Below are 22,634 nucleotides of genomic sequence, written 5' to 3'. Positions count from 1 at the left end.
TTAACAGCACAGTCTAATGTATTTTAAACATTTCTAACACTTGCACCTGTTTTTTAAATCATTATTTGAAGGCTTACAAACAACAAATGCAATGCAGCTTTGTTTAGTTCATTTAAAAATCATCCCCATTATTCTCTTCTCTGTGTGTTTCTATGTAAAAATGTATGTTTCTATATTAAAAATGCTCCAGGTTCAGGAAAGACCATCCCTAGCACAAATTGGCCAGTTCAAATTATGAAATGCAGTTCAGGACTTTTGTGTGGCATATATACCTAAGAAAAAATTCTGGTTTTGCCCATTAATCCAGCTTCATGGTATGGACAACTATATATGGACTATATGGGGTTTCATGGGATGAATGGAAGAAGATTTAAAGAAAGAAGTCTCTTTGGCTGATAAGAGTTGCATTCAGAAGGCATAATCCATCAAGCACTGCTGTTGGCAAACACCATTCATTTTAGTCAAGCTGGCACATAAGAAGAGGTCAGTGGACTGCACCAGAAATTAAAGTGTGCACATAAAAGGAAGCAGTTTTGGGAGCTCTTATAATAATTATGTCGATTGCATTATTTCTCCCAAAAAGAGGAAGATCAGTAAAGAGGGTGCATTATGAATCATACTAGATCAGGGAGTTTTCAGACATCCACAAGTCTTGAGAAGATGCCGAACCTTGCTGGGTGTTAGTGGTCATGACACTGAGCCTGGAAATGCCTCCTAAGTCTGTAGTCTTAAATGCATTCATGGGAACATTTCTTTCAGAAGTGTAGCGGGAAAACAGAACCGTCTAAGAAGGAGTTTTGTGCACTGAATGCATATGTTGTCCCTTTTACTTTGTGGTGATCCATGGTATTGCTGGCTTTTTCATTACTTTTTAATATGGTAGTCAAGGCTAAAGGCCAAATAGGTATTGGTCAGACGTGATAAATAACAGTCTCAAATCTTTCCATTTTGAAGCTTCTAACAGCAACAGCAACAATAAAATATTGGTGTTAACCCTGTTTGTGCAGGAAACTGTTAACAAAACCTTAGGGAAACTTTTCTTCCTTCAGGAAGTTACAGTTCTGTGCTCAAAAATGTAATCTGTGATGTGTCTCGATTGCCAATGCAAAACTGCTAAACTAATGATAAAAAATGATGATACTATCATAATAATCAAGGTCGTCTTAAAAACTGTTTTCATTTGTTTTGTGGTTTTTCAATACACAGGCCACAAAGAATAGTAATGTTTAGAAGTTTAACTTATAAGTATGAGATTGAAAAGCTTGTCTCGTTGTTGTCCTCTTGCTAACACCGTGCCTCCTTCTCCCAGTCCATAATTGTATGATCTCTGCAACTGCAGGGAACATTTAAAGGAGGAGAATGTGCAAATAGATCAGCCAGTTTTATAGATACCCTACCACCACCACCACCCCTGCATGGACTCAGCTAGTTTCAAGGCTGTTTAAGAGAGACAACCTAGAAGTCAATGTGCACATGGCAAGATTATAGAGGAAGAAATGTATTTAGTCATTTTTCAATTATTTTAAAGTTGTGAAAAGTGTGAAATAGGTAAGAGAGGGCTGAGTGAAGATAAAGCCTACTGTGAGGGGAGCATAAGCTAGGCAGGTGGGTCAGTTTGAATGAGAGAGAGGGAGTTTCCTGTGTGAAAAGTAGGATAGTGAAAATACATTCAGCCCTTTCTCATGATCACGTGAGAGGGCTCGCTGGTGGGTGACTGTGAAAGCCTACCTTCCCTGCAAATGATCTCCGAGGAATGTCTGGGCATACGGATCATGCGTCCAGATGGCCTACCACTGCCCCAGGCAGCACAGGGGCCGAGATACATTGTCCCGGCCCCTGGAAATCCCACAGTGCACTGTATGAGTATGCAGTGCATTGTGGGGTTCTCCCCAGTGATGGGTGGGTGCCTGTCAGTGCTTCAGCACTGGCTGAAAGCAGCTGGTGCTGCCCTAGCCCAGTCTTGGCTGCTCATGAGAACAGTCTTCAAGACCAGAGCTTTTAATAGTAGGGTCAAAGTAGGTGTGATGTTGAAGATGTGTGAATACATCTTCTGACATGTCCCCCCCCCCTTTTTCTTTCTTTCTTGCTAAAAACAGCTACAGAGGTCTTGGATTGGAACCATGCTGCAGGGGGGATGTTTCCCCTCATTCTGTGACTGCCACTCCAGATCACTTCCCCACAAGCTGCTTTAACTGCAGAGGGGCAACATACAAGCAGACTTGTGCAGACAACAAAGGCACTGCATAGAGTAGCCATGAGTACTAGTGTTACCTGTTCTAGTTGTTTAAAACTCTTTGCAAGCTTTCAGACCACACATAGGTTTTATATCAGACATGGATATTAAACCTAATAAAAAAACCTTTGTGGAGTTCTATGCCTCTCATTCTATGGGAATCATATACCAACAACTCCCCTGATCAGTACACCTTGGCATTTCCCTCTCAATGATAAATACTGAATTTTTATTCAGAAAATGTATCGTCTTCCATGTACCTTAGTATGATTGCCAACATCCAGAGCAGCCCAATGCAGTCACTTCTAAAGGAGTGTCTACTCAGCACTAGTCCTGGAGCTGCTCCACACTTTCCCTGAAGCACAATCTTACTCAAAACCAAAAATACTTTTTTGGAAGTCACTCATTCTCTATTAGAGTGGAAACACATTGCTGATGGTCAAGCAACATGTTTCTATTCTAATACAGCATGTCTTGGAGTGTGGGCAAGCTCCAAAAAGTATTTGCACACTTGTGCAAGACCACCTGCACTTTGAGAACAATGCAGAGCAGAGCTGAGATTAGCACTGTGTGGGCACTCCTTAGGAGCACATGTGTTAAGCTGCTCTGGATGTTACCCGATATGTGAGCATGCTGCAGATCCACTGCAGAATCCTGTGCCTGGCTGGAGTCATGTCTCGTGTTTAGGAAATCTATAAACACAAGTAGGCAATAAAATCTGCTTAAGATGTCTCTGCCTGGCTAAGATAGCTACTAACTCCATGGGGACAAATGAAGAAAGTTATTCTATACTACTTCTCAGTATCACATAGGCATACAGTAGCAAAAATCAGAACTAGTAACAGGGTCCAAGACAATTGTCAACACAGCATGTAGCAGCTAAATTGTACTCCCTCTCCATTTCCTGTGTTTCCCAGAAGAAAGAGTACCATACTGGTGAAGGCTCCATTTTGTGTGATCCCTCACACACCCGCAAATCTTCCTTAGGGGAAAAAAATCCAGCTATGAGACAAGCTGTACTAAACATAGAATAAGGCTTCAGAAAATAGTCTGCCTGCTGACAAGATTATGGTAAAAAGAGAGAAAATATTCATCACTTCTAATCAATTCTCTTTATTATCAAGGAGAATGCAAGTCACAGTTTCTGCATAAGCAGCAATAGATGCTGAGTTATTGGTGCCTAGCAACAAGCTAAAGGTGTTCCTGTTAGATTCATTTAATTCTGTAACATTAAGGTAACATTCTAATGTACTTTTCATCATATGGCTGTATAGTAGAACTGAATAATGGGCAGAACAATCCTATGATCCCAGTTACACAGCTAAGAAAGAGGCATAACCATCTCACCTTAGCAGGGCTCCTGTACCTTTGCAGATTGCATGACGGAGAGCAGAGCAGCAGCTGTTGGTTGGATCTGGCTTCACCTGTTACATAATTGCCATGGAGCTTACAAAACTACATGTCTGCTTTGTCAGCAGGTTGGCAACCCCACAAGGAAACAGCTGGGATCATACTGACCATTGTTGCTCATCATGCTGTGGGCTTCCTTGGTGGTCTGATGGCATGTGGAAGGTTATGTCCTCTACACTAGTTGGAGAGCTGTGAGAACCTAGAGAGATGAACAAGCAATGGTCAGCAGTTCAATAGACGGTCTCTGGATCTGGATGTTCAATCAGCATTTGCTAACGATTAAGTGATAGTGGTGCCATGTGAGTACTCATGCAGGCCTTGTTCCAGCCCTGGCTATCCTTCCATGTAGAACAGAGAATGCCCTCCCCTGTGGAGTGTTGCAGTGACTGTTTGTTCTGCTCCATGTAGCCAGGCTGCAATCTAAAAAGATGAATATGGGAGGCTCATGAGTGTTTGAGCAACAATAGCAAAGGCATTGATGAAGTGAGAGCACATTATCTTTCCTGTGTGGGAGACACTGCTGTTCTTCTGGGTGGTCACTGTACCTCATACAAATGGGCTTCGAGCACAGGCAGAAGCCTAGTTCGGGAACCTTCCAAGCTTTGCTACATTTCTGGTGGTAACCCCGCCCCATAGCCCTACATGACAGCGAGGCTATCTCCCCCTATCCAGTTCTTCGTCGTCCACCACACAACATACATCACTTAGACCCAGAGAATTTGTTCTTTGCTAAGTGCTATTCTATTTCTATATTTTATTTCTCCTAAAAGGTTTTCTTCTCTCTATATCTACCTCTTCTATTATCGCTTCTGGCTTTTGTGTTACCATTTTGGTTTTACTGGTCCATCCCCCGCTCAATTCTTCCCTGCATCATTACCCCTGTTTATGGGGACTAAGGTCATGCTTAAAAAGTGCACAAACTGTGGGGCTAAAATCCCCTCTATGGATGGCCGTCAGTTCTGCTTACAGTGCTTCAGAGAGTCACACGTAGTTCAGCAGTGCTTCTTTTGCCTAAAGTTTACCCGGCAAGCGAGGCATAACCAGGCTTCCCGCCTTGGAGCTCTACTCTGGGAAAGAGCGCTTTTGAATCCTAATATGATGGCTTCTGTACCTCCTACCACTGCTTCAATTACAAGCCAGGCGACCGCGCAAACAACCATGCCCATAGACTGGGAGGTGGAAGCTTCGGTTCCGTGTTGCTTGGGACCAGTGACAAATCCAAGCACACCAGCACAGAGGAACCGCCGAAAAAGAAAAAGCAGACCATTCCAGTGGAAACTCCTCAAGGGATCGTTTCAGTTTCTCTGAAGCCCCTGCCGTATGGCCAGTCTCTCCCTCTGCTGGTACCGATATCAGTATACAGCCGCCCAACAGTACCGGAGATTGCAGACCCAGATTATGATGCCTGCTACACACTGCCTGGGCTGGACTCAAGGGAGCGAATGCCAACGTCCACATCTGAGAGGGAACAGGACTGGCGCCCATAAATAACTTAAACAAATTTCATCCAAGGATGAAACTTCCGATCCTGGCTGGGACTCTGGGCACCAGGGATGCAGAGTCAGATGCTACTCTCCAGAGAGGCGCACTCGATAAGATCTTTACTACCGGGATGTGGAGCCTAGCAGAAGGGAATATTCCCCCACAGAGTATCACCGATCTTACTCTCCCTTACTAGATCGCTATGCATATTTTGTTGATGAAAGATTTGACTTGGAGGAAAGAGAGAGGCATTATTATTATAATTACTGGGATTGGAGGGAGCACTACTATAGAGACTCTAGTTCCTGTTCACGATCTCCAAGACGAAGGAAGCCTTGGTCTCAGGCTACAGTATCACGCCCTGCACCTTTGGCTCCTATGCGACTGCCGGCTCAACAAGACCCAAGGCTGCTGATTTTGACTGTGTACCAAGTTCCACCGGAACCATCGCTGCAGGGAACTCCAGCTGCTCCCCAAGCACTGGAACCTTTGCCAACACTTCCAGACATTGCTCCTCAACATTCAGCCTCTTCAGGAGAGGGGTCAGAATTGGAGGCAGAGGTAGACACCTCTGTTGAGTTGGGGTCAGCTCAGGTCTCTAATGATTTTATTGAGGACATGAAGCTGCCCTCTCCTTTGGAAGATCTTAAGTTATTTATGGAACAGGTGAGAAGGATGGCAACCTCCCTGGACATCCAGGTGAATGAGACCCCTGAAGCAACACCAGACCTGATTTTTTGGTCCTATTGATTGGGACACTTCCTGCTCCATTTTCCTTCCAATGAACATGGCTTAATGGATATTGTGAAAGCATTCTGGGAAAAGCCAACTGCAATGCCACCTACATATAGAAAACTGGAAGGATTTTACAAGGTTCAATCAGAGGGAAACCAGTTTTTGTTATGACATCCAATGCCTAATTCAGTTGTTGTGGAAGCAGCTCAGTCCTGATCAAATAATAGGGTCTTGACTACAGCACCTGATAAAGAAGGGGGAAAGTTAGATGCTTTGGGTAGGCACATCTATTCTACTTCTACTCTAAATTTAAAGATAGCAAACTACCAGGCCTGCATGGCCAGGTATAACTTCCAAGTCTAGGAGAGAGTCGCAGACATGGTGGAGTCCCTTCCACAGGATCTCAAGGAACACAAGGACAGTATGTTATCATGAGGCTTGTAAATTGTTAAAACAGTTGCTCCATACCTCTAGACATGCCACTGATGGCAATGCCCAGTATATGGCAGCTGCAGTCACCTTAAGGAGGCATGCATGGATGCGATCAACCTCTTTAGCTCCAGAAACCAAAACATGGATTGAAAACTTACCATTCGGTGGTCAAGCCCTGTTTGGAGATAGTACTGATGAGGCCATGGAACGGATTCAAAAGTTAAGAAATACCACTAAATCCATTACTTCCTATCAGTCCACTTACAGATTCCCAGAGAATGGGAAAGCTTCCAGATCCTCATCAGTGGCTCCTTACTCTTCTTTCAAAGCACCTTTGTACTCCAATCAGTCTGACCGTTCCTTTCATGGAGCACGCACCACTCACTTTAGGAAACACCAGTTTGCATTTGGAAAATCTAATCAGGCCAAGCTCAGGTCCTCCACCTACAATAAAAGACAATGATCATTATACCTTTGGAAGACACTTAAGACCCTACCTGGACGCTTGGGGAAAAAATTACAACGGACCAATGGGTCCTTATGATAATTTGAATTGGTTACGCAATAGAGTTTGTTTCAATCCCCCCACCATCAGGCATCCATATTACAAGGTCAACATGAGAGCTTATTCAAGAGGTTGATTCCCTATTACACAAGGATGCCATAGAACAAGTCTCTCACACTGGGATGGAAGGATTTCCCCACCATTATTTTACGGTACTGAAGCCCTACAGGGGGCTCGGTCCTATTATGGACCTCAGAGACCTAAATTCATTTGTTTCCTACAAGAAGTTTCGAATGCTGACAGTCTCCATGATTCTTCCTCTTTTAAGGAAGGAGGTTCGGTTTGCATCTATTGATCTTGAAGACGCGTATTACCATATCTCCATCAGACCTCAACACAGAAAATTCATCCGGTCCCAGATGGGGTCATCGGTATTCCAATTCAAGGCTCTCCCGTTTGTACTTTCAGCCGCCCCCCAGGTCTACATGAAGTGCATGGCAGTCATCGCCTTTCTCCAGGAATAGAGGATCCAGGTCTTCCCGTGGTTGGACGACTGGCTCTTCGTTGTGGATACGAAATGCGATCTTCTATCCTGCCTGCATTTATTCATAACACTGCTGTCAGGTCTGGGGCTGCACATCACTTACAAGAAATCATGCCTCTCGCCCACAAGGGTTATCAAATTCCTTGGCATCATCTTTGATTTGATGAAAGAAGTCGTCATACTTCGTCAGGAGAGGATCTCAGTGTTACACACTTTGGCCAGGAACTATTACATCCCAGACAACCGGCAGTGGTGATTCAACGACTCTTGGGACTCATGGCCTCTACAATGGCAGTATTACCCCACGCGTGCTTTTGCATGCGCATTTTACAAAGATGGTTTCTCAACAATTTCGACCACATGTGACACTCTTGGTCCCGCATCCTCGTAGTGCCGTCTTTGGTACTCCAGGTTCTGCGATGGTGGAATACTCTACAGAACTTACAGGGCTCCACCAGTTTCCAGATAGTTCCAGTTTCAGCGGTTATCACTACAGAAGCTTCCATGATGGGCTGGGGTGCTCATCTTAACGAGGTTACCGTCTGGGGTTTTTTGGTCACACAGTGAGCAGTTGTTTCACTTAAACTATCTGGAACTTCTCATGGTCTTGTGTACCCTACAGCGATTATGTCCCCATATACACAGTCCAAAGGTACTGATCCCGACGGACAATACAACTACAAGGGCCTATATCAATCGCCAGGGCAGCATAGGGTCCTGCAGTCTTCTGGCACTGTCCCCACGCATATGGGAATGGGCCATCAACATAATATCACTTTGTCCACAATCCACATTCGGGGACAGGACAGTGTATTAGCCGACACGCTCAGCCGCGTAACATTGTATGATCACAAATGGACCCTGGTGCCGAAACCAACCCACACCATTTTTCGCCTCTGGGGGACACCAGAGATAGATATTTTGACATCCAGAGAAAATTGTCAGTGTCACCGCTATTGCTCAAGGGCAGGGCTTGGAATAGGATCTCTGGGGGATGCTTTTGCTTTGGATTGGAGTCAGGGATTTCTATACATGTTCCTTCCCATTCCATTGCTTCCCAAAGTGTTACAGAAGATCAGGGAGGACAGAGTGAACTGCATCCTAGTTACTCCCGGTGGCCACACAGACAGTGGTTCTCAGTCCTGCTACAAGTGTCAAAAAACATCTTTCATCATCTTCCTTTGCAAGGGACCTTGTTGCCTCAGCGGGAGGATCACCCGCCTCAACCCCTGCCACACGTGCTAAGACTGACAGGGTGGAGGACCCAGATAGGTGGTCGGGACTTATAAAACAGGTCCTACTGGCATCCTGCAAGCCCTCCACTAGGAAATCTTATGCTGCTAAGTGGCGTTGCTTTGTCTCTAAAGCAGGAGGACAAAGTGGACCCCAGGACGGTTCCTTGATCCTACATTCTAGCTCACATCCTTCTCCTCAAACAGTTGGGGTTGTCTGTGGCTTTCATTTGGGTTCACTTGGCTGCCATCGCTGCACATGTGTGTGAGCCTAGGGACAGGTCCTTTTGGTCCGACCCAACTGTCCATGCCTTTCTGAAGGGTTTGGCGGATTTGCATTTGGACATTCCCAACGTGTCTTCACCTTTGGACCTACCTTTAGTACTCCTGGGCTTCATGGGACACCCATTTGAGCCATTGGCCACCTGTGATTTCTGCCTTCTCACCTGGAAGACATTATTCTTGGTAGCAATTACCTCTGCATGTAGGGTGGGAGAACTACGGGCCCTCCGGGCGGATTCGCCATTTCTTGTTTTTCACCAGGACAAGGTGGTGTTATGTCATGACCTCCAGTTTCTTCCAGAAGTTGTTTCAACTTTTTATCGTTCACAGTTGTTATGGTTACCTGTTTTTGATCCTGCCCCAACATTGGAGGCAGAATGTAAACTGCACATGTTGGATGTCCATCGTATACTCATGTTTTATATTCAGCTCACTGCACCATTCCGAAACATTCCGATTTTGTTACATATCACGCTAAGGACAGAGGTTCTCCGACCTCTGCACAATCTATCTCCAAATGGGTTGTTGCTACTATTAAGCTGTGTTATGAGTTGTCAAAGATGTCCCCTCCGGCTCCACTGAAGGTACACTTTACATGCACAGTAGCGACATCTATGGCATTTGACAAGCTATCCTACTGGAGTCCATCTGCCAGGCGGCCACCTGGGCCACGCCTTCTTCCTTCATGAAGCATTATGCTCTGGATATAAGGGCAAGGCAGGATACAGCATTTGGTCGGGCAGTTCTTCAATCAATTTTCAGTCGAGAGTTTTACTCATGCACCTGCCTCCACATATGATAGCTTGGCATGTGCCCATTTGTATGAGGTATAGTAACCATGCAGAAGAACAGCAAATTGCTTACCTGTAATGGTAGTTTTTCTAGTGGCCCACTGTACATTCATACACCCACCCCCTCGGCGGGAGGAGGCCTGTGCTTTCTATGTGTTTCTCTTTACCTATGGGTGCAGCAAACTCCTGAACTGGAAAGGGGGAAATAGCCTCGCTGTCATGTAGGGCTATGGGGTGGGGTTACCGCCAGAAATGTAGCAAAGCTTGGAAGGTTCCCAAACTAGGCTTCTGCATATGCTTGAAGCCCATTTGTATGAAGGTACAGTGGAGCACTAGAAGAACTACCATTACAGGTAAGCAATTTGCTGTTAACTGTTGTGGGATGATGGAATGATTAGCCAATACAGTTTATAACCCAAGACACATTTGACAATACTGAAGATGGATTAAAAGACCTGAGAGACATTTGAGGCATTCATACTTGGAGGCATCTCTTTGCCAACCTGACAGAGCTGGGCTCTGCCACAGTTCATAGCTTGCCCCAGGTCAGAATCTGAAGCTGAGCAAGAAATCAGGAACAAAGGGCAAAGCAGGGCTCAGAATTAAGAAACGAGCTGGGAGTTGGAGCCAGAGACATAGTCAAGGGTTAATGCTGAGAAGACAACCAGGAGCACGAAGTAAAAGCAGGATGTAAGTCAGTGACATAGCCAAGCAGACACCTAGGAACCAGGATCAGGAAGAAAGCCAAGGGTCAAGGCTGAGCAGACAACCAGGATCAAGAGGCAAACTGAGAATCGGAGCTGAAGCCAAAAGTCAAAGCCAAGTAGACAACCAGGAGTCGAATACTAACACATCAGTGACCAAGGAATCTTATCACTGAGGCAAAGCAGTAGTCCAAACAGCACACTTTTATAGTGTTTCCTGTTCTGGAAGGATCCAGTGAGCCTAAAACTCTGGCAAGACTGTTACTATTTATTTAACATATTTGTATGCCACCCAATGCATAAGTATCTGGTCAGTTTATGTACAATTAAAATACAAATCACAAAAATTAAAACAGTCAAAGCAATTAAAACAAAACAAACATTTTAAAACCACTAAAAAATTAGCCTGAGCCACCTAATGGTGCAGCAAGGAAGTTACTTGCCTAGGGAGCAAGAGGTTCAAATCCCCGCTGGTATGTTTCCCAGACTATGTTTCCTAGACTATGGGAAACACTTATATCGGGCAGAAGCGATATAGGAAGATGCTGAAAGGCATAATCTCATACTGTGCGGGAGATGGCAATAGTAAACCCCCTCCTGTATTTTACCAAAGAAAACCACATGGCTCTGTGGTCACCAGGAATCAACACTGACTTGAGGGCACAACTTTACCTTACCTTTACCTTAAAAATTACCCTAAGGCCTAGTTAAATAGATGTGTCTTAAGATTTATTTATTTATTTATTTAAGCAATCAGAGATGCTGACGTTCATATCCTCACAGGGAGCTCATTGCAAAGCCTTGGGGCAGCAATAGAGAAGGCCCAGCCCTGAGTCACCACCAATTGAGCTGGTGGCAACCACAGGCAGACCTTTCCAGATGATCTTAATCATCAGTAGGGCTCATGAAGAAGCTATTTGGACTATTTATGTACCACTTTTCAACAAAAACGTTCTCAAAGTAGTTTCTAAGGCACAAGGAATAAAAAGATGGTTTCCTGTCCCAAATAGACTCACAATCTTAATTTAAAAAAAAAATGCAAGGGAGACATCAGCAACAAACACTGGATAGATTCTATGCTGGGGTGAATAGGACTGTTGCAGTTCAGTGGTCTGCCATGCAGGGCAGTTGTGTATACAGCCTATGAGTCTCAGTCTCAAACTCAGGGAGTTAATGACATTATGAATTACCTGTGCGGGCTCAAGTAATTCGAAGCTGAGGTGGTGAAATGGAAGTTCCAGGTGGGCTTTTCAGTCTGGTCTCCTGAGACAGAGTACCTGTGAGGGTTCTGAGAAGATAAGTGCTTAGAAAACACCCTTTTGTTCAAAATGCCCTCTCTTCATACTATCACTAGAGCTCTCCTTTGTGTGCTTGTGTACTTTAAGTGTTCTTGCCACAACAGTGGTTTTTTGTTGGTTATATATTTAATTATTGTTTTAATGTGCCGTATTGTACTTTTGTTTTTTGTATGCTTCTTAGAGCATTTAGGAAAAGTAGTATATACATTTACTAATAAATGTATTCCCTTCTTGTGGACTTTTCAGAGGCATCTGTTTGGCTATTGTGGGATATATAATGTTGGAATTGTAGATCTTTGGTCAGAGGTAACAGGGCTCTTCTTATGTTTTATATGTGAAAAAGGCTACATGAAAAGCCATATGATTTCTATAGCCTTTGCTTAAAAAAAGAGAATCTCAATTTCTCTGAGGTCTACTATACTGCTTTTCTCATTGTTCTCTATACTCTGTTGGGAAACGCCAATGCTTCACCACACTGCAAGTTCTTAAAACAGTTTTCTTTTCACCTCAGAAACATATTTCCATTACCAAAGGAAAATAATCCTGGTAAAATTAGATATAAATTACAAAACATAGCAGAACAGCACCTTTCCTACCTAGTAGAATAGCACACTCTCGTTCTAGTATCTTGTTCCATATATCCATGTTAAGACTGTACTGACATATAAAATATTGTGAATTGCTATAGGAATATTTAATAAAGGATTATAAATTGATAATACATCTGTAGCTGCAACTGGATTCAATGATGAAGTCATGTTAATAGGAATGTGCAGAACGTTTCAAGCTCGAAACATTCTGACTCGAAACAGGCTGTTTCAATCTCAAAACAGAATGCCCTTCAAATGAAGGGCCTGTTTCAAGCTCGGAATGGAATGACCCCATTCAGAATTAGAACATTTTGAGTGTTCCCAGTGCATTTTGGAGGCCTGTTTTCCCTTGCTAACTGGTTTTGGCATTGGCATCTGATTGGCTTGCAATCTCCCTTGGGTTCTTGATTGGCTTGAAAACAAGCCAACCAAGAAGCAAAGAGATTGCAAGCCAATCAGAAGCCAGTGCCAAAACCAGTCAGTAAGGGGAAAACAGGTCTCCAGAATGGGGTTTGGAACAGCTCGGAACACTCGAAACATTCACCTGCATGACTGGTTGTTCCAGTCATGACGTGTCCGACAGAACATGGAATGTCCGACAGAACATTCCAGATATTTGTGTTCCGATCCGAGCTGAGAACAGAACGCAAATCCCATTCTGTGCACATTTAAATTTTCAATCGGTAAAATCTAAAAATGTGAAGACTAGTTTCAAAGCCCTACCAACAGACCTCAACCTAGGCCCAGCACAAGACGTCTTGGCATCTGAGCTAGAAAAACTGAATGACCTGGCTTTAAAAAAGAGAGACAGAGAATTTGCTATAAAGAAACTATGTCTGACATATATCTGCCCGCCTGACAACATCATTGGAGGGGTCTCTGCTCCATGTATCGACAGTGAGGCTCAGCTGTTGAGCATACAGAACAGGGCTTTATTGGTCATTGCCCCCAGGCTTTGGAATTCTCTCCCGGTTGACATCCACTCCTCACTCTCCATTACAGTTTTAGCAAACAAGTAAAAATTTGGCTCTTAACCTAGGCTTTTATATGAGAGAACTGTTTTCTTTGCTGCTTCTGCTCTGTGTCTTGTGTTTTACTGTTTTGTTTTATATATGTTTTTAAACTTTTAAAATAATGTATTATTTTTGTATTTAAATGTAATATTTGTCCTTTTAATTGTGTTTTGTTTTAATTGCGTATTTTTAATTTTATAGTAAACTGCTTTGATATTATATTAATGAAAACTGGTATATAAATTCAACAAAAATAAATACAAAGGTTTCATATAAGTTTCCAATATTAATACAGGTATCTAATCTAATATAAAATAATTGGCATTCCCACACTTTTTCTGCTATTAAAATAGTTTCATAACTGATTTATTATGTTGTAATTGTTGTTCATTCAACTGCATAAATGTAAGAGACCAAAAATTATAAATCCATGTATCCTTTATATTTTTTATATTTTGTATATTTCTGACTAATACAGAATTTCAGAAAAATTGTACTAGTACTGTGGTAACTATAACTAATATACATTATTTTTCACAGCCAGATAGATGCAAAAGAAGAAAGGCCTGGTATGCAAGTGCACTGGAGGAAGCAGACAAATTGCTTGCCTGTTCTACTCAGCAAAGGCTTGAAATGTGCTACTTATCAAAAAAGGGTACAAGCATCTGTTTTTTATTTGTCTTTATACATCAGCTTTATTCTGACATAACGATTACAAAGTTATTAAATGTTTTATGTATAGATTCCAGTAGCAAGATCCATAGAAGTTGTTTTTTAAAAACCAATGGTGTAGTTTATATAGGCTGTATTCGCACATAACATGGAACTGCAGGTCCAGTGAACCCACAATTCTGCTCCCCACACCATCTCCGCTCCATCCATGTAACAGAGAGCAGGCTCTCTGTAGTCAGGGAGACTGCAGAGAGGAGCGGGAACTGGCTGTGTAGGCTTCCTTCTTGCATGAAGGATGGCCTGCACAGCCAGTCGCAGCCAGAGAGAGGGAGGAGCTTGAGGATCTTCATCCCTCAACTCCGGTTACAGGGAATGCAGTCTGTGATTCCCCATTTACACGTAATGATGGCTGTGTTTAACTTCTGTTTGGGGTGGTGAAACTCACTACAACTCGAGGGTACAAATTGGAGTAGAGAGTGAAACCTTGGGTCGCTCTCCATGTGGAACTGGAGTTTGGATGGGGTGTCCTGCATTTGGACATACAGGTTTGGCAACCTCTGGACCCCTTCAACTCCAATTTCACGTAATGTGCGAATGCGCCATAGTTAGGATGTTGGCAATTATCTTTAATTAAAACTACTGTGTTCTATGTAGGCCTTCCTTTGAAGACTTATTGGAAAATTCAGTTAGTACAAAAAGCTGCACACCAGATTACTAACTGGGGCTGGCTTTAGTAACAGAACATAGCACACCAGGTTTTAAATAGCTACACTAGTTACCAGTCCTTTCTGGCCAAAATTCAAAGTTTTGCTGATTATCTGTAAAGCTGTAAGTAGTTTTGGACCTGGGTATCTAAAGGTTCACCACATGACTCTGCCCAGGCATTGCATTCAAGCTTGGAGGTCCTACTCCACATCCCCCCACCATCTGAAATAAGGTGGGTTGTGACTGTGGGAGAGGGCCATCTTGACTGTGACAGCCTGATTATGGAATGCTGTCTTCAGGGAGACCCCCCCTGACACTAACTAACATCTTTCTGTGACCAGCAGAGATGTGTCTATTTGCTCAGGCATTCCAGCATGTAATGTAAGCTTGTTCTAATATTGATTTTATCTGTTCTGCTGATTTTTTGTTGCTATTTTATGGTCTATGTTTTGTTTTTAACTGGCCAACATTCAGACTAATTCTGTGCTAATGCAAATATGTCGCACTTGCTAGTTCCACAAAGTTGGAAGCTTTCAGCAGATTAGTGTTGCACTGGTGCAACAGAGTGTATTTGTGCAGCATGCCTCCTGCTGTGAAACCTCTTCTGCAGTCCATATATTTTGGAGGGAATGATGCAAAACTATCCTCTATCCTTGTTGCACAAGTGCAACCCTAGTACAAGTGGGCCAGAAGCTCAAGAGTTTGAACAACTTTTAGCATCCACTTAGCTTCAAGACGCTCTTGTGTGGGTTCATCTTTGTTTATTGCATTAGTGCAGAACTAGTCTGGATGTCAGCCACTGTATTTTTTCCTCTTTTTATCTTATTTGTATTTTATTGTATGCTACTCTGATTTTTCTATTGAAAAGTAGCCTAGAAATTTCTTAAATAAACTAATTAATTAATTAAAGGACAGGCTTACATGTGTAAATGCTTATGGAAGTCTTCTGTGCTAGAGAGCCATATATTGTAAACCGCCCTGAGCCATTTTGGAAGGGCGGTATATAAATCAATCAATCAATCAATCAATCAAATAAATAAATAAATAAATCCCTTTCGGTATATTACTGTGGGTGCTTATTCCTGGCAGTGGGGGGTGAGCCAGTTCCTATTCAATTAATTTCTCTCCAGAGAGTGTCTGGATTGTTTCTACATTCTTTCATTCAAGATCTATGAATACTTTTCTTCATGATTCCCAAACATTGCAGCATGACAGAGATGCTATGTAGCTGGTCTGTCAGTAGAGAGGGGTATCATACTATCCATTGTTGTATAATTAAGGAAACCATTCATATCTGAATACTACATTTGTTAGCTCAATGTAACCGAGAACAGACCAAAATAATTATACAAATTAGTTTTATTTGCAAATAGTGACACGGCATTTACTGGTCTCTCTCTCTCTCTCTCTCTCTCTCTCTCTCTCTCTCTCTCTCTCTCTCTATATATATATATATATATATATATTTAGGTTCAATAAAAAATAAAGAAGCTGAAACCAAAGATGACAGAACATGGACCAAAACAGTAAGATTTAAATATATATGTTTACAATCTTAAATATTTGTTAGAACAAGTGGCATTTTTCCCCCTAAATCACTTTTTAAAAATCATTTGATTTCATCACAAAAACTCCTATCCTCTCTTTAGGCAGATCACTTAAAACAGGAATAGGCAACCCTGGTTCTCCAACTGTTGCTGCTCCCACCATCTTATTGTGGCTGGGCATTATGGGAATTGTAGTTCAGCAACAGTTGGAGAGCTAAGTTTGCCTACCCCTAACTTAAAGCATGTTGCAGATGCTGTTAGAGCCATAGTTTTCAGCTTAAATATTTTGTTAAATTTTTATATTAGTTGCTTTGTGTTTTCAACACCAGATGTTCTGTAAATAAAGTACAATTCAAAAATGAAGTAAGATAAATATCCTTAATTTATTTAATCTAATTAAATAAACATTCTAAAAAGTTAGTTATCAACTATTATGGGTGCCTGTAGAATTCTTCTAGCAGATTTAGCAGACTCCTGCTAACTGAGTAAAGAGGCACTTTTTACACTGGTGATTCTCTTATATTTAGCATGGGGAGAGCAACTGGCTCTATCTAACCCCAGCACAATTTCCCTCCAGTGGCTGTTGCTGGTATCTGTCTTATGTTTCTTTTTAGATTGTGAACCCTTTGAGGACAGGGGATCATCTTATTTATGTATTATTTGTTTTTCTATGTAAACCACTTTGAGAACTTTGGTTGAAGTGCAGTATATAAATATTCGTAGTTGTAGTCATAGTTGTAGACTTAGTAGATCAAAGAATTTCTCCAGAGCTATTTGTTTCAGATAGTGCACACAATCCTTGTCATACAGAGAGAACTGGTGACACACCAATTACCATAGATTATTGAATCTTCTCAGCATCCACATGCCAATATCACTAGTTCACTTGGAAATACTGAATCTACTTCCCCAGATTTTACAAAAAACTCAGCTTGTATGCTCAGCTTACATCTTGAGACCAGAGGCTTGTGCTATACGTTTCATAACTGTTTTTGTGTGTCTGTAGCAGGGGGAAAGAGGAAGGACCAGAACATACATCTGACTTGTAAAATCAGGCTACAGCTTTATTAAGAACTAGTATCTTTCAGCCCATTAAAATAACGGGCGCTAGTAGCCTTCTCCGCCCCCCTCCCACCCGAGCCTTCCGCCTCCCACGGTGGTTTTTATTTTGGGGGGGCACACCTCCTCGGATGGAGAGATCGGGGAAGGCAGGCAGGAAGGAAGGACGGGAGGCAGCGCTTGTTAGGTAAGCTTGACAATAACGGGTGCTAGGAGGGGGCGGGGGGAGCAGCAGCAGCAGCAGCAGCAACCACCAGCCTGAGACACACTCGCTGCTTTCTGTTTCCCGCCCCCTTGTCTCCTCTGCAGGCAGGCAGAAGGGATGGGAAGAGGAAACGGCTTCCCTGATCAATTATGATTAAACCATCGTGGCAAATGCTGCCTGTGCCTCTTAAAAGAAAACAATGCTGCTTCGCCCGTGAGCTTTAGAATCATGCCGAGTTGGCTGAAAGGGGTCTCACGGTCCAGCAAGGATGCTTCTATTTTATGTTTATGTGTGTTTGATGGATGGATCGTATCCCGTTCTTTTTCCGAGTAGGCTTTGCTTTTAGAAAGCCAAGGACGGGGCTGCAATCTGAAGGGTCCCCACACAGTTTGAAAGAGGCACCGCCTCAGAAGGCAACCAAGGCGAGTGATCCGCCCCAGGGGTGGTCTAGAAAAGCAGCCCTGTGCCTAGTAAGCAGAGGCGGCTGGAGCCCAGGAGACGGCGCTGCTGCGGCTCCTTTCGTGGCCCCTCATTCTCCTCCTACTCGGCATCCAGGGACCAGGAAGGGAGAAGTCTGCCTTGCACAACCTCCCTCTCTCCCTCCCTGTTGCTTCCCCGAGGAATGGGCATTGCCGGGCGACCACCAAGGGCGCCAGCAGCGGCAGATGCCCAGGACACTCCAGGGAGTGACTCGGCTGCCAGAGCCAGCCAGCGATTCCGGGGGAGGCGGGCGAGGGTGACAGGGAGGGTGAGGTCCGGGTCTCCGTACCACTGCCGGCCTCTAGGCCGCCGCCGGCCAGGCCGATCAACATGGCCGCCTGGTGCCTGCGGCCGTATCTTTCTCGGAAGTTCTGGGCATGCGCTCCGCGGTTTATTGAGCTACCCTCTGCTTATGAGTGCATATGAAGAGGCTATCCCCACAAGTGCCCAGATAATGGTCCCTGCCTGGTTTACTGCACCAAGAACAACCAGTTGTGACAGAATGTGATTGAACAGCACATTCCCATCACATGTCACAAACTGGTCCTCAAGCTCCCTTCAGTTTCAAAAGCCACTTGCCATTTTGCAGGATAAACTGCATGCTTCCTTGTATGCTGATGTTTATTTTCCAGAAGATGGTTTTCTGATCAGGAAATGTCCAGCAATGCCTTTGCTGTATAAAATATTAACTCTCCCATGCAGTCATTTGCAGATATATGTTCAAAAAGTCCTAGCTGAACATGTATTTTGTAACAAGAGTAATTCACTTGTTACAGCCAAAACTGAATTGGACCATATACTTTCATATAACATCTCAAGGACATTCACGAACCTGAAAACATGCAATAAACACCTCTGAAGGAGCCTTGACCACTTGCGCTCCCATGAAGAACTGCTCTGTAAATATTATAGAAATGATACAGCTCATCTGAAATGGAAACACAGGAACATTTGTGATAAAATGTGAAACAGCCCATTAGAAAAGGAATCAGTGTCTATTTTATTTGTTGTAAACCGCCCTGAGCCATTTTTGGAAGGGCAGTATATAAATCAAATAAAAATTAAAAATAAATTTTGGGGCACAGCCTTATTAGATCACTTACATGTAAGTATTGGGGCTGGCAAGAATACCAGAATGTGTAAGAATTTTCTCCCTGATGGACCAAGGTCCTTCTGGTCCAGCACTATGGCTCCAACTGCAAATTGAAGGCAAGGAAACTCACTGCATGACAGCTCCAAGGTGTGCTAAGTTTTACCACCATTTTCATTTCTCATCAGATCTTTAATCAGTTGATTGCACTCAGGGGCGTAGCTAGGGGAGAGGGGGCCTGTGTTCATCCCTCTCTCGGGCGGCCCCCCAGAGTGAGGGAGACAATGAAGAAAACAGGGAGGGATGGAACTGGAGGGCTCTCAGGAGCTGGGGGCCTGTGTACTTTGAACACGTTTGTTCAATTATAGCTACGCCCCTGATTGCACTCCTTGCAAACCAACCTTCTGCTGCTTTCACTGAGTTTTTCATAATAATCTTCTTTTGGCTGTAATAATTTTCCTTTGAATTTTGTGTGTGATGTTGGCAGCCTGAGCTTGGGATACATACCATTATTTCATAGCTGTTCTTTATTTTTATTTTTGCAGTATATTATGCTTAATCATAATTTTAAGTGAACAGTTTGGGGGCAGATAAGAACCTAAATAAAGAGATAAATATAGACACTCACTTGGGAATGAAACAACAGAATAACTAATCACTTTACCATGGTAACACTTCTTGACATTATGCAAATTAGTAACCAGCATACATCTCGGAGAGCTCTTGACCAAGATTTGTTTCCCTGCCCCCACCCAATGCAGTGATTTTTATATTTTGTGAACACTGATTAAAAAACCAACCAATCAACCAGGGTGCTCTGTTTTTCTTAGAAATCAGAGGGAGAAAATAGACATTTCCATGTGTACAGAAGGGGCTTAGAGCTTCCATTCACCACAGGAACTGGCATCCCTTTGGTGAATTCCGCTTATCCCCTGCTGGATACATATTGTATAGTATTCACTATATGAGCTAGGCCATCATGCTGTGAGTTTTTCAGAACTTGATCACTAAAGCTGGTGGATGCTAGTGGGAGTGAAAAAAGTCACTGCATGGTGGCCCCAGCTCCTATTGAATCAATGTGGTTGAGATACATGTGGGATATTCACTATATGCATTCTTGTCTCCATATCAAATATAATATATAAGAGAAAAAGCAAGCATCATAGTGAACTTTGGTGTATAAACATCATCATCATCATCTATGTTCTTATTTTTGTTTCTCAGATAAAAGCCTGGGCAAAAACCCATGGTAAGAAAAGTACCTGCAGAACTGGAAGAAAAAGAAAGTATGTTTAGGTTTGCTTTTTTTAAAGAGGTTTTGCCGGTAATTTGAAAATAGTGGTCTGCTACCATTATGATTGCTATGTCATGTTAGGTTGCTATAAAATTATTATGCCCGAGGAAAAGAAAGGTTTACTCTCAGGGCATGGACACAAACATTCTGCTATTGACTTATGCAGGAAACAGAAGAGACATTTGTGTGTGTACCTCAGCTTCTTTCTCTCATGAGGTAATTACACATTTTCTGGGTAGTTTACATCAGTATAACAATTAAACAGATGATACATCAGCATTTTTCAACATCTGCAGATTATATAAATGAAAGCCACAAAAGACAATTTAAAAACCATTGCAAAACCATTTTAAAAATCCTGAAAAACAGCATTGTGTTTACCCAATGCCTTAAAGATATACCAGGCAAATAGATAAGGAGAGGGGGTTCCATAATTGTGGTGCCACTTTTGAGAAGATCCTATCCCTGACACTCACCCCCTTCATCTTAAAAGGTTGAGGCACTCCATGTTGGGGATCTGATGAAGACCTCAATAAGAGGTGAAGATCTTCTGTCCCACACTCTACGCTAAACACACACCATTGATTCCTTTTCTTCAGAGAGATTCTCCAGGAAGCCATGAGGCCACCTTCAGATCCCATGTGGATTTTTCCTAAATGTCCAAGCAAACACTTTGGCTCAGGTACATGCATTCTTAATTATATGGTAAGCATAGGGGGATGTAGAAGGCAAACACCTATCACAATGTGAGTATAAAAGGACTTCTGATGGAAGAGAAACGGAACTACACAAACTGAATATCAAGACAGAGCCCCAAAATCATACCAACACATACACTTGTACAGCATAGCAGGAATAAAATAAAACTTAAATTAGAGGGAATACAAGAGAGAGACTCCTTCCAGCAACTGTTAACAGAAATACCTCTGTAGTATCCCAGAAATTGTGCAATAAGTCCTATTCTACAAAATAGCACAGCTAATCTGGTTGATGTAGTCTGTATAGAGACTTCCAGATTCACCTAGTATATTACCCATGTTCCATCCTATGCTTGGGCTCCCCTGTGCTGACACTTCTTCCTTATGCTATAACCCTTGAGTTCAACATGACCCACCTTTCCCACTCATTGGATATTTCACATGCCATTTAACTTCTTGATTGTTCTTCCTTTAGCTCTAGCAAATCTAGGAGAGGGAATAGTGAGCAACATCCTAAATTAATTGTTTTACATAAATGCTCCGTAGGACAGAGCTCTGAATTTTAATGCATATGTGCTGAATGAAACCACTGTTTCTTCTCTCATCACCTTTTCCAGTGGTCAAACCACATTTGCCTTTGATGTCAAGTCCTAGTATGGATGGAGACAGTTGGGTGTATATGTTTATGATGATATATGTCCATATATTTGTGATGATCAAATTGATCTTCACCTCTACCAGTTTGAGCTCCAGTATGTTTTTGTGGCCTTCTTCCTGGTTAAAGTCTTTGTGGGTTCTTGCTAAGTTGATCTGACATTTGAACTCTGGCCTACAGATTCTGCTAATCTGTGTTATGACATGATAATCTTTTGTTGAAGATTTATTTATAAATTTTCCCTTTTTTATTTCTTGAGGCATATTTTGTTGGTGAGATACTGTGGGTGATGCCTGTGATTGGGGGCACAGCAGATGCTCTTCTTTCCCAGTCTTTATTTTTGGAGCATGGTTGATGTGCTGTCATTTTATAGTTCTTCTGAGTGGTCTCTGTCCTTCACACTACTGGGCTTCGCATCCTTGTGAAAGCATGATTTGGAACATTTCCAAGCTTTCTTATTCCTCATTCTTTTTACGGTAGTTCTGCCCCTGCTCTGCTCTAGTACCACATGACCAGCCCGCTCCTCGTCAGTTTTTTGTCATCCCCTGAGAAGTCAACATCTCTGGCTGGTCGGAGAACTTTTGTCTATTTCTTTAAAAAAGATTATTTCTATTCCCTCTATTTGATTTATCTCTTTCTATCCTTGAAATATCTATTCTTGAAATTTGTCTCTTTCTTCTTTCTATCCTTGAAGTGGTATACAGATTTGTGCCTGTTCTTTTTGCATTTTGGTTTCTTCCTTTGGTCCCCCACCCATAACCCTTGCCACTTGTCTCCCCATTCCCTCTTCAGAGGGAGCAGGAAGTTGCTTCACTTAATCATTTATGGCTGACAGACCTTCGCTTAAGCACTGTAATAACTATAAAGCAAAGTTTCCCTTCTCGGACAGCCATCAGTTGTGTTCTGTTTAGGGGGAAACCATATTGTTTACAATATTACCCATAGTTTGTAATGTGCCATGAAAGAGTGCCTCCATTC

At 42.7% G+C, this 22,634-nt stretch overlaps 1 protein-coding gene across 18 annotated transcripts in view; it reads left to right on the top strand.

Annotated features, from left to right (window-relative positions):
- The window catches only part of ZCWPW2 (zinc finger CW-type and PWWP domain containing 2), a 76,237-nt gene that overhangs the window by 32,957 nt on the left and 20,646 nt on the right, over positions 1 to 22,634 (top strand). For 14 of the 18 annotated variants that reach the window (XM_053264800.1, XM_053264801.1, XM_053264803.1 and 11 more), the window contains 4 exons: positions 13,792 to 13,906; positions 16,099 to 16,154; positions 20,234 to 20,295; positions 20,903 to 20,985. In XM_053264800.1, coding sequence (XP_053120775.1) covers positions 13,792 to 13,906; positions 16,099 to 16,154; positions 20,234 to 20,295; positions 20,903 to 20,985 — 316 coding nt within the window. The remainder of the gene's footprint in view (positions 1 to 13,791; positions 13,907 to 16,098; positions 16,155 to 20,233; positions 20,296 to 20,902; positions 20,986 to 22,634) is intronic. The other 4 variants (XM_053264790.1, XM_053264789.1, XM_053264805.1 and 1 more) reach the window with 2 other exon arrangements.

Source organism: Hemicordylus capensis, chromosome 6 (genome assembly GCF_027244095.1).
Source record: "Hemicordylus capensis ecotype Gifberg chromosome 6, rHemCap1.1.pri, whole genome shotgun sequence".
Lineage (NCBI taxonomy): Eukaryota > Metazoa > Chordata > Lepidosauria > Squamata > Cordylidae > Hemicordylus > Hemicordylus capensis.
The sequence above is the reverse complement of the archived record's forward strand: the minus strand, read 5'-3'. Positions and strand labels throughout refer to the sequence as shown.